This window comes from Balaenoptera borealis, assembly GCF_965194805.1.
Source record: "Balaenoptera borealis genome assembly, chromosome: 1".
Classification (NCBI taxonomy): domain Eukaryota; kingdom Metazoa; phylum Chordata; class Mammalia; order Artiodactyla; family Balaenopteridae; genus Balaenoptera; species Balaenoptera borealis.
In genome coordinates this window covers 169,789,308-169,804,947 of record NC_138860.1, presented here as the reverse complement: position 1 = coordinate 169,804,947, position 15,640 = coordinate 169,789,308, and the positions used below count along the sequence as shown (strand labels likewise).

Here is a 15,640-nt window from a genome sequence, read left to right as displayed (position 1 = left end):
GGATGCAGAAACCCTGTCTCTGGGTCAGTCTGGCCCAGGTGCCAGGCCAGCCAGGGCAGGGTGGTGGTGGGACGTGGAAGAGGAATTGCCGAAACAGCAACTGTTCCAAGAGAGAGGTGGGCTCTGCCCTCAGGCTGAGCAGGGATGAAAACAGGGGTAGGTCTGACTCTGTGGGGCCTGAAGCTTATACAATTTGAGGGGATCACGAATACAAAATTAGGAACAAGGCTTTGGAAGGGGGTTGTGCCAGTGAGGGGCCCTGAAGCTTAAGCTTCATTAATTTTACATTAATTGTGAACAGAAGCCCACAGCCCCGCCAGATGCCATCCACAGTCTAGCAGAGCCAGCAGGGAGACTGGGCAGGGAGGGGTTAACCTCACTCTGAGGCTTTGGGTGTCGTGGAGGGAATATAGGAAGGCTTCATGGTGGTGGTGACGCCTCCACTGAGCCATGGCGGGCCGGCCTTGGAGAGTGGGTGCTCTGAAGAGGTCACACTGAGGCTCCGCCCACCCGGGAGGGAGGAGGGCTTCTGAAGTCTTGCGCTCGAGCTGGAGGCTTCAGAGGTCCTGTGTGTGGATGAGGCTGAGAAGATTCTGCAGGTTTGCTCACTGTAACCTAGAATGACAGTATGTAGGGCCTTGAGCTGCTCTCCTCACTCCACCCCTTCATCTGCCCATCTCACAAGTAAGAAAACTGAGGCCTGAGAAGTAGAAGTGACTGACCCCAGGTCACACAGTCAGTCTGTGGCAGAACCTAGGCTGCTTTGCTACCTGCCCTGGGGTTTGCTCTACCCATCCCCCTCTCCTTGACTGATTGCCCTGTTGTTTGCAAAGACCCTTGAGGTAGGACCCATCCCACAACCAAGGCCTCATTCAAATCCAAGACCCTGACTCCTTGTGGCCCCCTTTAGCCAGTCCAAGGTCACAGGGCTCGGAAGTGGCTGTTCGGCTGGGGTGGGGGGGAGAGCCCAGGCCCAGGAGCTGTGTTCACACACCTGCCCTCTTCCCTTGGATGGGGGAGAGGAAGGAGAGAGGGGAAGGGTCAGCAGAGATGCTGAGGAAGAGGAGACAGCAGGAGGTGACGAGGGCACTGCCATTCCAGAAGCCATTTCACTCACACACCCCCGTTCCTGGGAATAAATTGCACATTTGAAGTCATTTTCCTGGAAGAAAAAAAAGCCTCTCTAAAAATATATTTTCTTTCTCACCTCATCCTGGGGCTAGAGCAGCCCAGCTGGGTGACAACCAAAAAAGCCAGTGGAGGAGAGTGACCTGGAATTGGGGAAGGGGGGGCGAGGGGGGAGTGAGAAGGATTGAGGGGCGTGGGAGACCCTCCTGCCCCAACACCATGGAATCTGAGTGAGTACGACTGTCACTGAGATATTTCATGTGTCTTGTGGGGCTTTTATCTTTGAGACTCACAGAGACTAGCAAAGCTCACCCTCATGTTCCTGAGCCCCTGCTGTAGGCCAGTCACAGATCCAGGTGCTAAGAGAGTTGCCATCCCAGGGCAGGAGGTGGGCAAGGAGCAAGGACAGTTGGCCCTCCGCATCCTCGGGTTCTACATCCATGGATTCAACCAATCTTGGATGGAAAATATTTGGAAAAAAATTCCAAAAATTTCCAGAAAGCAAAACATGAATTTGCCACATGCCAGCAACTATTTACATAGTGTTTACATTGCATTAGGTATTATAAGGAATTTAGAGATGATTTAAAGTATACGGGAGGATGTGCATAGGTTATATGCAGATATTATGTCATTGTATGTGAGGGACTTGAGCATCGGTGGATTTTGGTATCCACAGGGGTCCTGGAACCCATCTCCCACGGATACTGAGGGGATGACTGTAACTGCATTCACGTGGCACAGACAGGTCCCTGCTTCGTCCCTCACCCTCTGTGTGGCCCTGAGCAGGTCACTCCCCTTGCCCTGGGCCTCAGTCTTCTCATCTGCAAATGGATCAGATCTGGGGACACCAAACTTAATTCCCAGCTTCCTGCAAGGGGCCCTGGGAAGGGGCATGGCAGAGGGCAAAAGTGGGGGGGACTCTGGCCCCTGGGCTCTGAGGAGAGGCCTGGGGGACTCTGGGGTCAAATTCTGGCTCTGACACTTCCTGGCCAGTGACCTGGGGCCACTTTTCTTCCCGTAGAAGTTAAAGTAACTGCTCCCCCCTCCCAGAGTTTGAGGCAGGTGAACAACGTAACACAGGGCAGCACCCAGCTCAGGGCAAGACCCATAGTCACAACTCAAATATCCACTATTTTTCAGTCATTCTCGGCTTGGTCCACTCCAGGCCTAAGGGGTGTGGGCCGGGGAACTCTCCACTGGGCCTGAAAGGCAGAGGCTGAGGCAGCTCTGGCACAGGACAACTGTGGCTTCCTGGGAGTCCCTGGTGCAGCCCCACCCAAAGACATGTCTCCACCCTGGGCTCTGAGGAGAACCAGGAAGTTTCCCAGAATCCTGGTGAGGGGCAGCTGGTGGGGGTGTGGTGGCCAGGGGCAGAAACAGGCTCTCCAAGGCCAGGACAGAGCAGGGCAGCATGTGCCTCACCGGAGAAATGAGAAATGGACCTTCTGATGTGCCCAGAACCGTCCTGGGCTACACCAGTTCTTGTGCTGTGTATTAGTTATCTATTGCTGTGTAACAAATGACCCCCAGCCCAGCAGCTTAAAACAGCGATAAACATTGACTATCTCATCCGGTTTCTGTGGGTCAGGAGTTCAGGGGTAGCTGAGAGGGGTGGTTCTGGTTTGGGGTCTCTCATGAGCCTGCAGTCAGGATGTCAGCCAGGCTTACAGTCATCGAAGGCTTGAAGGGGGCTCCAGGCTCTGCTTGCAAGATGGCAAGTGTGACTGGCGAGTTAACCCCAGTCAACAGCAGGGGCCCTCAAGTCCTCATCACAGGCCTTGCCACAGAGTGTCCTACAACGTATCCCAGAGGAGCAAGCTGGAGCTACAGTGTCCTGTGTGGCCCAGCCTCAGAAGTCATACCCCACCCTTTTCATAATGTCTTGTTACTTCCAGGCAGCCTTATTCCACACAGAATACACAAGGGTAAGAACATCAGGAAGCCGGGCCACCTGGGAGGCTGTCTCCATATGAGGTAATAATTCAGTGCAATGACTTCAATGCTTAAAATTTTCCGAGTTTGGAGGATAAATAAATAGTCACCCTTAGTGAAAATTCCAAGGGCCCCAAACATAGCAGGGGAAAATTGGAGGCAATAATAATAATAGTAACAACTTTTATGTGTGACTTGCTATGTGCCCTGCTATGTGCCAAATCCTTCCAGTGTGCCCTATGAAGTAGGGCTATTATTATCCCATAATAAGAGGTTAAATGACTCACAAAGGTCACAGAGGGCTGGTAAAGCTGGGATTTGAAGCTAGGCAGCTCTGGGTCATAAAAAGACTTGGACATTTTCATTGTTTGAAAGCTTGATGCATAAGCCAGAGATGTAGCCCCCAAAGAGACACCAGGGCCTCGGGTCACGTTAACAGAGGCATGGGGCCACCCTCCTCAGCCCCAACCATCTGACCTCATACCAGCCCTGTGAGGGTGGCAGGGCTGGGCTACCATGCCAGGTGACAGTTGGGGAAACTGATTTGCCAGGGGTTACACAGTGAGGCAAAGGCAAAGCTAGGGTCTGTGAGCCAGATCCGTGACCATACCCTGCCATCCCAAGCCAGAGGGAGGGAAGTGGGGAAGCTTAGTCTTAGAGCAGATGCCAGACCTCAGGTCTCCGGATGAGATGGGACTCTTCACTCCGGAGCCCCTCAAGCCAGGGGAAAAACATCCCAAGCCCTGACCTTGGAGCCTTGAGCCCTTAAGCCTCTATGCTTTCTTTAGGCAGCAGCACCCTCGTGTGGCTACAGCTGGCAACTACCTGAAGTCACAGGTTTCCTCCCCACAAAATGCCTAACTATCCAGTGCCTCACACTTCTCTGGAAACCCAACTAGAGAGACCAGCTATCCTTGGAGCTGATGGAAGGTGGCAAGAGTAAGATAGCATGGAGAGAGCACTGAACTTGGAGTCAGGAAACTTCAGATAAAATCCTTAACTTGGTTATTAACTCATTGCGTGTCTTGGGTCCCAAACACCTCATCTGAATAATGGGCGGATAACATCTACCTTACCTTACTCCCTAAGGCTTTCAAGAGGATCAAAGTCATCACAAATATGAATGTGCTCTGTAAACTGTAAAGCCCTGTGACTAGGCAAAGGATTATTATACAGAGTGTGAGGAATCCATGTTGGAGGGTCTCTGGAAGAGATCAAGAATGTGGGTATCTACATGGCAGCAGCCCAGGACCTCACATCCTTGGGTAGACTCGTTAGCAGTTGGTAAAATGAGGAGGTTCAGCCTGCTCCCTGAAACCCAGTCCTGCAGAGGGAGGGGTCCACCGCAGCCCCAATCCCTCACATGAGGCACCAAGGGAAAAAGCCTCAGGCCGAGCATTGGTCTGACCCAAAGACTTGCATCAGAACCCAGAACCTGTCTCCATATCTACACGATGAGGACCACCACATTTCTTGCAGGACTGTTGTGAGGAATGAGAGAACATGTAAAAACCATCTCTTGGGTGCCTGGCACAGAGATGGTTCGTGACAAACGACTTTACGTAAACTTCTGTACATAATGGACAAGCATTGTTTTGTTCCCCAAAACCTGTGCACAGCCATTGGATGAGTGATTTTAAAGGTAAAAAAACAATAAATACCATTCATTTATTATGCCAATGTGCCAGGCATTCTGCTAAGCCTTGTAATTTCATCCTCACAACCAACCTTGGACATAAAGTACTATTTTTCCCAGATTTCACAGAGAAGAAAACTGGGCCTCAGAGAGATGACCCAGGTAATAAAAGGCAATTGGGATTAAACCCTGTATTTGTCTGACTGCAAAGCCTCCCCAGGCCTCAAAGACACAGGATGGAAGTAAGGTGCGGGAGGTATCACATATCTAAACTAGCACCTTGCTTTGTTACCACTAAAAACACAAACACAAAACATTACACTAAATGCTAAGAATAAAGGGAGAGAGGGAAAAAAAAAAAAAAAAAACCCCAAATTACAAAGTCCAAGTATAAATAGTCCAGGTGGAAAAGAAGCAAACCTGCACGAGTGCCTCACACAAGTGCCAGGCACTTGACACGTTTATTAACAATTCCATCTTACTTCAGCTCCGTGAGGTATTACTCCAATCTTATAGAAGAGGAAACTGAGGCTCAGACAGGCAAAATTACCATCTCAAGGACACAAAGACAGTAGGCCCATGGAAGGGAAAGAAATCCAAGCCTCCTGCTTTGCCTAATTTGTACATGGCCTCTGCAAGGGTCCAGTAAAACCATAACCCTCTAATGGCTATGACTTTCCATGACGTGATGTGAGAACCACTTCACATACACGATATCGCCTTCCATCAATTTCCAGCAAGGGATTCGGTTAAACATTGGGTGAAGTAACACCAGCCCACACAATGAGTAGTGGGAACCATATTTGAACCTTGGTCTGATTCCAGAGCCACCTCCAGCATGCTGTCTCTCTCTGGCAGGCCCACGACAGCTACGGCCTGGGAAGAAGGTTGGGGAATGACCCGATTACAGTCACTAAGGCAAAATCAGGTCCTGGACTTGAAACCTCCATTAGCTCAGCTACCTTTCTGTCCTTTTCTTCCCAGGACCCACGGGGCCTGTTAGTGACCATCCCTCACCCTTGGGAGGGGACCATGCAAAGTCCCTTCTGCACGCACCCTGACGCTTCACTTTCAGCACCAACATTCGTCTAAGTTTCAGTGGTGGTTTTTTGCCAAAGCTGCTTCTGAAGCAAAAGGTGGTAAAGAAGGGAAGGTGGGCATCTTAAGGCACAGGTGACAGGTACCTCAGTGAGCTAGAGCCTCCTGAACTCAAAGCTGGAAGAGGTCCCTTATGCGATGCTAAGATGAGCAACCTAGGATAATGGGCCAGCCTGGGCCGGCCCTGGTGTGTGGGCCCGGAAGGGCAGGGTGTGGACAGGAGCAGCCCAGACAGAGGAGAGGAAAGGGGGCCTCAGGGCAGGGAGGCCTGGACAGATGCCTTACCTACCGCCCTGCCTCAGAAAATTAGGAGCCAACACTTGGCCGGGAGACATTTGTAATCTGTTGAATTCTAATCTAGACCCTGGGCCCACAAATGGTGCAGAGGCCAGAGGTGAATGAAGAGCACCGCAGAGAACCAGGCAGATCGTGGGGCTCAGGCTTTTTGAGAACGCGCCCCGTGATGTGTGTACAGACTCTGGGCCCAGGAAGGCGAATATTCTGATTTTTCAATAGCAGTTGGACATCCTGATTAATGTGGTTATGCCTTTGATTTTGAAACAAAACACAGAACAAAACAAGCAGAAACAAAGAGGGACAAACAAGGAAAGGGCTGTCTGTCCTGGGGCACTATATTGAAAAAAAATAATAATAAAGCACAAACTCAGATTCCAAAGTTCTGTATTTTTCAAAATAAAGATCACACATTGTTTAGAGACAATCTACACAAGAGTTACAAAAAATAGTTGCCCAGGCATAAGCATACACAGGTTTGTTAATTATACACATATGGTTACAAGTGTGCTTGCAAAAAAGTTCATTGGAAATATACACAAGGCTCTGGAAATGTACACCGTGTAGTGTTACAATTCTATATTCAAACAAGGAAAATTGACAGTATGTTACATTCACTTACAAGTAGACAAAATGCAAAATACAGTTCATCTTCTGTACAAAAAGGGGCAATTCACACTTTACAAGGTGAGAGGGGCTCTGATTGTAAGGAAAGTTAGGGCGGGGCTGAACTTTGCACGTCCTTTTGACTGTCACAAAATAAGCAAAACATTACTTTTTTAGGATTAAAAAAAAACAAAACCACTAGTATGAACTGAATCATCTTGAATAACATTTAGAAAGGATCTTGCTACTATCTGACTAGGTGACAAATAAAACCAAGCTATTTTTTTCTTTTTAAAAGTTAACTAGGCTGTATAAAGAACATTTATTCCTTCAAAAGAAAAAAAAATTTACTTCTGGTTGAAATTACAATTTACAATATACAACACTATATGCTACGACCATAAAAGGTGTGAATATACACTGAATGCACAGGGCTGGCTAATTTTCTTTTCTTACCAAAAAACGTGTTTATGTTGATTCAAACTTCTCCACATTTACATTACAGGTATACAAATGTACAATTGTACAATCAAAAGTATGTTCGACTACTAGGGTACATTATAGATACAGATTAGACATCAAAACAAGAAAATACTACAAATTTGTATATATGCAAAGTCTACACCAAGTATACACTATATATTTATAGAAGCAAGACCAAAAGCAGAGTTGGATTTTTTTTTTTTCTCATGCTAAATAATCAGATTTTGCCTTTCAATGTTAACAGAAAAAAATCCAGTAGGCAGTAAACAGTTATACCCGCCTGGCCTTGAAAGACATTCTGGGTGCTCACATCTCCTCCTCACAAAACAGACTACACTATTTTCTTCGGCATAGTAGTCTCCAAAAAAGGCAATTTTTAGAAGTTTCATAAACTTAATGTCATAAACTGAAGCTTTAGCAACTCTGAAATGATTTTCATTTTATATATATATATATATATTTTTTTTTTTTATAAACATTGTTAAATGCCAGTTTGGGGTCATTTAACTAAAATTCAAACTTCTCAGGTTTTTTTGTTTGTTTTTCTTTTTTACTAAAATGAGGAGTTGGGGAAGAGCTATTTGCAAAACTTGCCAGCGAGGCAAATGAGTTAAAAACCTTTTTTCTTTTTTTTTTTTTTTTAACTTTTTTGTTAAACCAACCACCCTGAAAGTTTCCACATGTGGAATATAGATACAACGTTGAACAAAATATGTGGCCTCCCATGTACATTGGTTACCTATGTACAAGTATCCTATACACCAGTAAAACAACAGGGCAATTAGTCAATTAAAAAAAATAATTAGTACATGTTATGCGTAATAAAATTAAACAAATTTACAAAGGCTTTTCCACTTGTGGATTTGATTCCTTTTTTGGGAGGAGAGGGTAATCCTGGAGCAACCATTTACCCATTTCAGATTCTACACTAGAACATTTCTGGTTGCTGGTTGGATTCACCAGTGGGCCAGTGAGGTCAGTGGGAACAAGGGGAGGGGGGAGACACTGCCTCAGATAATACCATTAGGGGGGCCACAGATGGGCCCTAAGTCAACGCCATTCTTCATGTAGTATTTCTCCAGCTTGGCCAGAATGTGCTTGCCGTAAGTGTACTTGCGAAGAGTTGCGATGTGGGGCCGGATCTGGGGAGAAAGCAGAGTCCGCGTCACTCTGGCCTGAGGCAGGTTCGGGCGGGCTCCTGGGTAACCTGCTCCCAGGCACCACAGGGCGCCCGCCAGCACGCACGCCTCATAAGCAACACCTTTCACTGGCTCAACCCGAGCCCCTGAATTCTCAGGCTGCACTGACCGAACAGATGAGGGGAGCAGCTCCTAGCCTAAGTGCTGAGGCAGGACGTGAGAGCTCTGGAGGTCAGACAGCCACAGACCACTTCCAGAACAGTATGTGGAGAAAGTGCATCCCAAGACTGACAATCACACCGTCCACCACCGCCTGCACTGCGTCGCCCTCAAGGAGGCTTTTGGCCCCTCTGGTCCCTCGCAAGGCACCTCAGCTCTCCTGAGCAGCGGGGGTTTCTTTCTGGGCACCATGAATCTTGTGCTCACGACCTGACCCTATTCTCCAGTTCATAGAGAATCACAAAAAGCTACTAATGATGACAATAAAAATGACTAACATAAGCCAAGCACAGTACATTTTGAAGCTTCATAAGAGAGGTGTGATTATCCCCATTTCACTGACGAAAAAATGGAGGCACAGTAGGTAAGTCACTCAACTAAAGTCAAATGGCTAATAAGGGACAGCAGAGGTATGGGAACCCCACTGTCTGGCTCCACCAGAAATTCTTTTTTTTTTCCCTCCAGAAATTCTTCTTCTCCCCACTGTCTCTCATGGCTCTGCTCCAGTCTCACCCTTCACCCTCTCCGAGCACGCTCGGACCAGCCCTACGAGCACCTCTTCTGTTCTCTGGGCAGACCCCGTCTGCGAGTCCTGTGCATCCCAGGCAACTCGGGAGGCGCTTCCTCTCTGCGACCCCCTTTCCTCTTCTGTCAGTTCATGGAGCCTCCTGCATACCTCAGCTACAGCACGTAACACGCTGTGTTCCCAATCATTTGCATAACCACCAACCGTCCACACAGACGGTGAAGACCCACCACATTAACCTGCTTCCCCATCGCAGCTCGCGCTTGTACTCAAAACGCAGGAAAGTGTACAGGGAAGACGGGTGCTCTCAAGCCTGAGCGCTCTAGGCAGACTGTTTTGTCTGTTTCGTTGTGCCCTCAAAGCAAAGAAGGATCAAGTGGCTCTAGAAACCATTTCTGCACCCCACACAGGACACAGACCTGTACCAGCTATTATATTCTCACCTAGGAGCCTGTCTGGAAAACTATTCACAGTCCTTGGCTCGAATTCTGAGCTGTGTGACCCAGACCATTTGCCTAACCTTCCTAAATTCATCTATAGAAAGGATGCCACACTTTCATTTGGGTTGCAGTCTGGACTCTATACACAGCTGATGTTTTGGTCACTAGAACTGGAGGCTCCAAAACCCCTTGCTTTTGGTAGCTCTTCTTTTAGAAACTAAGTGAAATTCAATTCATTCACCTGTCTCTCCCCAGGACTGGCTCACTGGCTCACTGGTGAGACCACTTAACCTTTACACCTGTCCTCTTCCAGACAAAAAACTAACAACACATGTGCATGTACGACATTGTTGAACTCCATTTTTCACTTGATTTAAAGGAAATGCTGAACTATTCTAACAGTCCCCTGTCCAGTCCTCACTGCCTCATCTCCCGCTGCCTCCCCTCCTCCAAGTTACTCATCAGCCAGGACCATTATTTGAAACATAAATGTGATTCTGGCACCACAGTCCCGTCCCACTGGAGTTGCTGTACTTCTTCAAATACACTGTCTTGTCTCCTGCTTCCAAACCTTCAAGCTCTAGGTTCCCTCTGCCTGGAAAAGGTTCAGGGCTTTATTCCGATGTCACTCTCTTGGGGAGCCTTCTCTGCACCCCACATTAGAAGAGGCACCCTCCACATTCTCCCACAGCTCTCCCCAGCACTTCCCTAGCATCGGTGTAACCATCTACGACACTGTTGTGTCTACCAACACAGTGCCCTGGTAAAGGAGTGCTTGCTGTAGAGCATGCGTGCTTGTTAACTATTTGTTGAATGAATGAATGAACTCCCAACATGCCGTGTGTCTCCAACATTCCCTCTGCCTTCACCAGCGTCTTGACATGTCTATCTGAGTCTCACGGCTTAAGGACTTTGGACTCCCCAGCCTTCAATTGCCATTGCTGACACCAGCGCAGTGTTCTGTTGTGTTCCGTTTTGAACTGGAAGTGGTGGGTGCCTTGTCTGGCTCAGAACTCGAGTCCGTAACAAAGATTCTCATTACTGAACTTTGTTCTCAGAGAGGGCAAGTGGCTCATCATTGCCAGACCACGGCCATCCCCTCCATCGAGAAGGGCTGAGTGAGTTCAGAGACCAAAGGCTGAGGGTTCAGATCAGCAGCACCTGAAGGCTCACGGCACTGCCCAGCGCAGACACAGTGCGGCACACCTGCCTGTGGGCTGGTCAGGCTTCCCGGGCCCCGTGGTCTGTGTGGGGCCCGCTGGACCTGCTCCACGACTGCTCTGAGGCCACTGGCCTCTTCACGTGCTTTCTGTGCCAGCTCCCACTCACAGCACCCAACAGTTCAGATTTCTGTCCCTTTTTTCCTAACTCCTCTGTAGCCCAGACTTCTCCTCCTGCAAAGCCTCCCCTCAAAGCCTCGGGCACGTGCTCTCACGTCTCACCACTGCTTCCCGTCACCCTTCCCCACGCGTGCTCTGTGGGCAGAGCTCAGTCTCGGCCATCTCTGTGCTGACGTCTGGCACACAGTGGGCACCAGGTCAACGTGCCAGGCCAGGCGCTGCCCTGGGCAGGCGCTCATTCAGTAAACGGTGGTGGAATGAATGATGAAAGGGAAGAGGGAGGAAAGGAAATAAGGCAAGCAGGTTGATTTGCTGAACTGAGAAGCTGGTCTCATAGGAGCCAAGGGGTAGAAACATGGGCTTAAGATCGGGGAGGGGACTCCCTCACAAAGACTGAGTTTAACACTCACGCCAGTGAGTTACTGATAGAGGGCTGGCAAACACAGGGATAATGGCCATTCCAGATAAAAGGAAAAAGAAGCATAGCATGAGACACAATCCAGTGACAAACTCTGCACAAAGAAGCAAGATGTCCACCCTCCTTTGCATTTCAGAAATGAGAAGAACCAAGGGCCCTGCACTTTCTCTCTGGTTGAGATCTGTACAAACTGGCCTACCTTATGCATGACGATCTTCCTCTGGGCTGGCTCTGCCACATCAATCATCTTCTGGACCACATAGTTGGCGTACTGGTCCTTCATCATGGTGTATAAGGCACTGTGGGGACCATCATTCATGGTGCACACCTCGTCGATGAGCACAGCGCGCTCCGTACGGGAGGCATGAGTGACACACTTCTCCACAACATTGCTGTAATAAGATAAATCCAGGGACAACCCTTAGAGGGACCCTGTTAGGCTGTGCTTGTCTGGCCTCTGCCCTGACCTCAGGATCAGCAGCAAAAGAGCTCTTAATATCTTTAGAAGATTAATTCTTGATCTGTTTGGCTCTATGAGACTCTACCTTTGCCATCTGTGACTTCCAATGTGAACCATGGCCGAGACCAGGTCTTGGAGGATACCAGACCCAACTCTCTAACAGGTGAGGGTAACAAGCCCAGGTAAGTGAAGGTTCACAAGACTGGTTAACTGCTGAATTGGTTAATGAGCATAATTTCAACAGGTATCAGAATCTATCAATTCTTTGCTCACCTCTGTGACCTTAATGAGGCCAGGAACAAGTCTCACTTACATCTAGATCCCTAGTGCCAAGCACAGAGCCTGGCACTACAGACTTGGTCTACAGACTTACTGGGTGAAGGAAGATACATGCAGGAACCAAAGCCCTCATTCAACTACTTCACGCTGCCTCTGAAGAACAAGAACCCCCAGGAATGTCTGCATTTCTAAACACTTCACAGATATATAATCTTGGGAAAGGAAAAAAAGAAATGTGGTTACATTAAATCAGAGTTCTTCTACAATCCAGAGGGACTGTAGCAGCTGATGAAATTACACCCGGCCATGCTCAAGGGCACTCACCATCCAGGAGTGACTGACTACTCGTGAATGTTTGGTTTTGTTAAGTCAGCACTACTCTGCATCTGTGGCTCTGTGGGTATGAGGAAGTTGTGTGATGTCAAAGAACAAGAACAATACTTATTCTTTGTATTTGTATTATTGGAGCCAATACTTCGCAGAGAGAGCATTTGGTAGGTGGGCCTCGCAAAGAGTTCATGACTGGGGGAAGAGCTGCTCTGGATCATAGGACACTCAGGTAGAAAAGGAACTTTCAAACCTAGCTAATGCAGAAAGCTCTGTTCTGACAATCCTGAAAGACGGCCATTTAGCCTCTGCTTGGGAATTTCCAGTGATTTGGAAGTGATTCTAGGGCATCCTACCATACGAGTGAACGGCCTTGTTAAACACTCTTTACATACTGAAATAAAATATGCTTCCCTGAAATTTCACCCATTTGTCTTAATTTTGCCTTCAAGGGCTGAAAAAAGGATGTGTATACCCACTCCAGAAGCACCAAAAAAGCAGAGATAGTGTCTTACTCCTTCTTTCAAAGGCCAGCCCCCTCAATAATTGAACAGTCATCACAAGTAACCATCACCAGAACAAGTCCCTATTCCAGAGGTTTTTAAACCATAAGAGGGTGTTGCTTCCACGGAGCTCTGAAAGGACCCTCTCCATGTTACCTGATTTAGCATACTGAGTATTTATTATTCGCATGCTTTTATTTAGAAAACAAAATTCTCAAACTAAAAATGTCCAAGAACTACCATCCTACCAGCTATTTTTTCGATCTTCCTTCTTAAGATACACAGAGTAAATCAAATCTGATAATCAATCAGGTTTAATTAAGACAACAGCCTCTCCCTTCTGATACAGCAGCAATATGGGAAAACTTTTACCCCCACCTTCCTTCCAACAGTACTATGCAATTCTAGCACGAGCTGAAGGTGTGGCATGTGGAAGTGAATATCCTAATAGCCACCGCCTTCTCCCTTAGCAGAAAAGGGAGTTAAGACATTACTGAGCTGGTTCAGTAGCACAAAGCCAGTCACAATCTCCAAATGTTCAGGCAAGGAACTCACCACTTTTTAGAACTGCCTGGCTGAGTTGTACCTTCATCCACCCGAGGCCTGCTTCCCCTACAAAGTGGTCAGGATTAGAATAGGATTTTCTACTAAACTAGGTTGCAGACAGGACACACATTCTTCTGGGTGGAGGACTGAATCCTCAGCAGTGACCTGTCTTCCAAGAAAGTAAGCAGGTAGATCAGCTACCACCACTTGGTAGGATCACCGATCAGGATCCCACTTGGCCAAAGGCTTCCTTCCACCTTAACACACAATCCATCCTGTTCCAGTCTTTAAAGTCTACTCTAGTGTTTCTGAAACTGTGGTTCCCAACCCACTTACGGCTGAGGAAATCAACTTAGTGATTTGAGACTGGTTTTTTCTTTTAATGAAACAGAATAGTAAGTGTCAGAATTAATTATGAGCAATATATCTTCAGTTACGTGTGTATGCACATGCCTATGCACTCAAAGTCAGTGAAACATTTACTTTGTGTTCCATATTACCATCCAAAATGTCATAAGGTCACTAATCTGTTTAATTGATTTGTTTCTATTATTTGATTTTCAAATTTACTGGCTCCTTCTTCTGTTATCTCTAATTTACTGTTGAAGCCATACAGTGAATTTTATTTCAGATGTTATATTTTTCTACTCTATAATTTCCATGTTATTCTTTCTATAATAAAGCTTCTAATTCTCTACTAACATTTATCTTTCCATTTCATTACAAGCATATTTTCCTTTACATCCTTGAGCATAATTAAAATACTTTATAATACTTTAAATACTTTAAAATAGAGTATTTTAAATACTAATTACTTCAAAATATAATAATTTTATAAAATGCTTTATAATCCTGCTCTGCTAACTCCAACATCTGGGTGGTATAAACTATTCATTGGGGTTTTTTCTATTTTTTTCTTTTTTCTTGAGTATAGACCACATATTCCTGTTATCTAGACGTGGCAAATGATGCACTGTATAAACAGTTCTGTCATATTCCTCCTAAGAGTGTTACTCCTTCACCGACCCCCCTTTTTTTGTACGCAGTTAACTTGGCTGAACAAAAACTGCAAAATTCTCCCATGTAGTAGGCAGCAGATGAAACCTCAGTTCAATTCTTTTAGCCTTGGTTGGGTTGCCTCGAGTTTGTCCTATACAAATGAGGTTCAGGAGTCAACCAGATATTTATAAAGTTTAAATTTAGGCTTCCTCCTCCTCCCTGGTTCTCTTTCCAGGATTTCTCCCCTGTCATTTTGTCACTCCCATGGTCATCATTTTGTCACTTTCCTAATTATAGTCAATACCGTATTATAAATTTCAAAGTTGCTAACAGGCTAGATCCTTAATGGTTCTCAACATAAACATGATAATTATGTGACATAACAGCTAATGCTACTGTAGGAATCATATTACAACATATAAATGTATCAAACCAACACGTTGTACACCTTGAACTTGCACGATGTTACATGTCAATTATATATCTCCCCCTCCCCAAAAAAACGATGGGGAGGAAGACGGGGAAATTTCCCCAGTGCAATTAACCTTCTTCCAAGTATCAACAACCTCCCCTACTCCTCTCTGGTTATCTCCCTGCTCTCTAATGTCTTCAGGTAGTTTTGGGCATTTTGTCAACAATTTATTAGTTGTTATCTGTGAGAGCATTGGGCCCAAAGTAGCTACTCGGTCATTATCAGAACACAACTCTATTATAATATTAATACTTAACACTATATCCAAGAGTGAGATATTAAATACACTGAACAAGAAAGTAAATAGGACAGCAACCCCCAAAAAAGAACTAAGAGATTCTGTCCCCTATTTCCCTGATCCTGGCAAATGTCCAAAAAAAGCAATACAAGGTCTAAGAGATGACCCTGATGTGCTTAGGCTGTTGAGACACTGGATCTGTGGGTGCTTTTATTTCTTCTCTCTGTTTTCCATGCTGTAATGTTATAAGATTTCACAAATTAAAAGTGAACAATTTAAAAACATCAAGGTTGTATGAGTCACACCTGCCTTGCAATTTATTTTAAAAACTAGAGAAGAAAAATATTCCAAAAATACAGAATACTATGTTATGTGTATGATAGGATATACAGACTCTACTCAGACTATCACACCACTAAGCCGCTGGAGGGCCATTCATTCATTCATTCATTCGGCTGCACCTGGTCTTAGTTGTGGCATGCGGGATCTTTACTTGTGGCATGCGAACTCTTAGTTGCAGCATGTGGGATCTAGTTCCCTGAGCAGGGATCGAA

General features: G+C 46.3%; 1 protein-coding gene across 24 annotated transcripts in view; it reads right to left on the bottom strand.

Moving 5' to 3' along the window:
* Nucleotides 1-6,461: 6,461 nt before the first annotated feature.
* Nucleotides 6,462-15,640, bottom strand: part of PUM1 (pumilio RNA binding family member 1) — a 129,417-nt gene continuing 120,238 nt past the window's right edge. For all 24 annotated transcript variants that reach the window (XM_082343615.1, XM_082343638.1, XM_082343632.1 and 21 more), the window contains 2 exons: nt 11,462-11,654; nt 6,462-8,322 (listed from right to left, as the gene is read on the bottom strand). In XM_082343615.1, the coding sequence (XP_082199741.1) occupies nt 8,191-8,322; nt 11,462-11,654 (325 nt within the window). In that variant the 3' untranslated portion in view covers nt 6,462-8,190. The remainder of the gene's footprint in view (nt 8,323-11,461; nt 11,655-15,640) is intronic.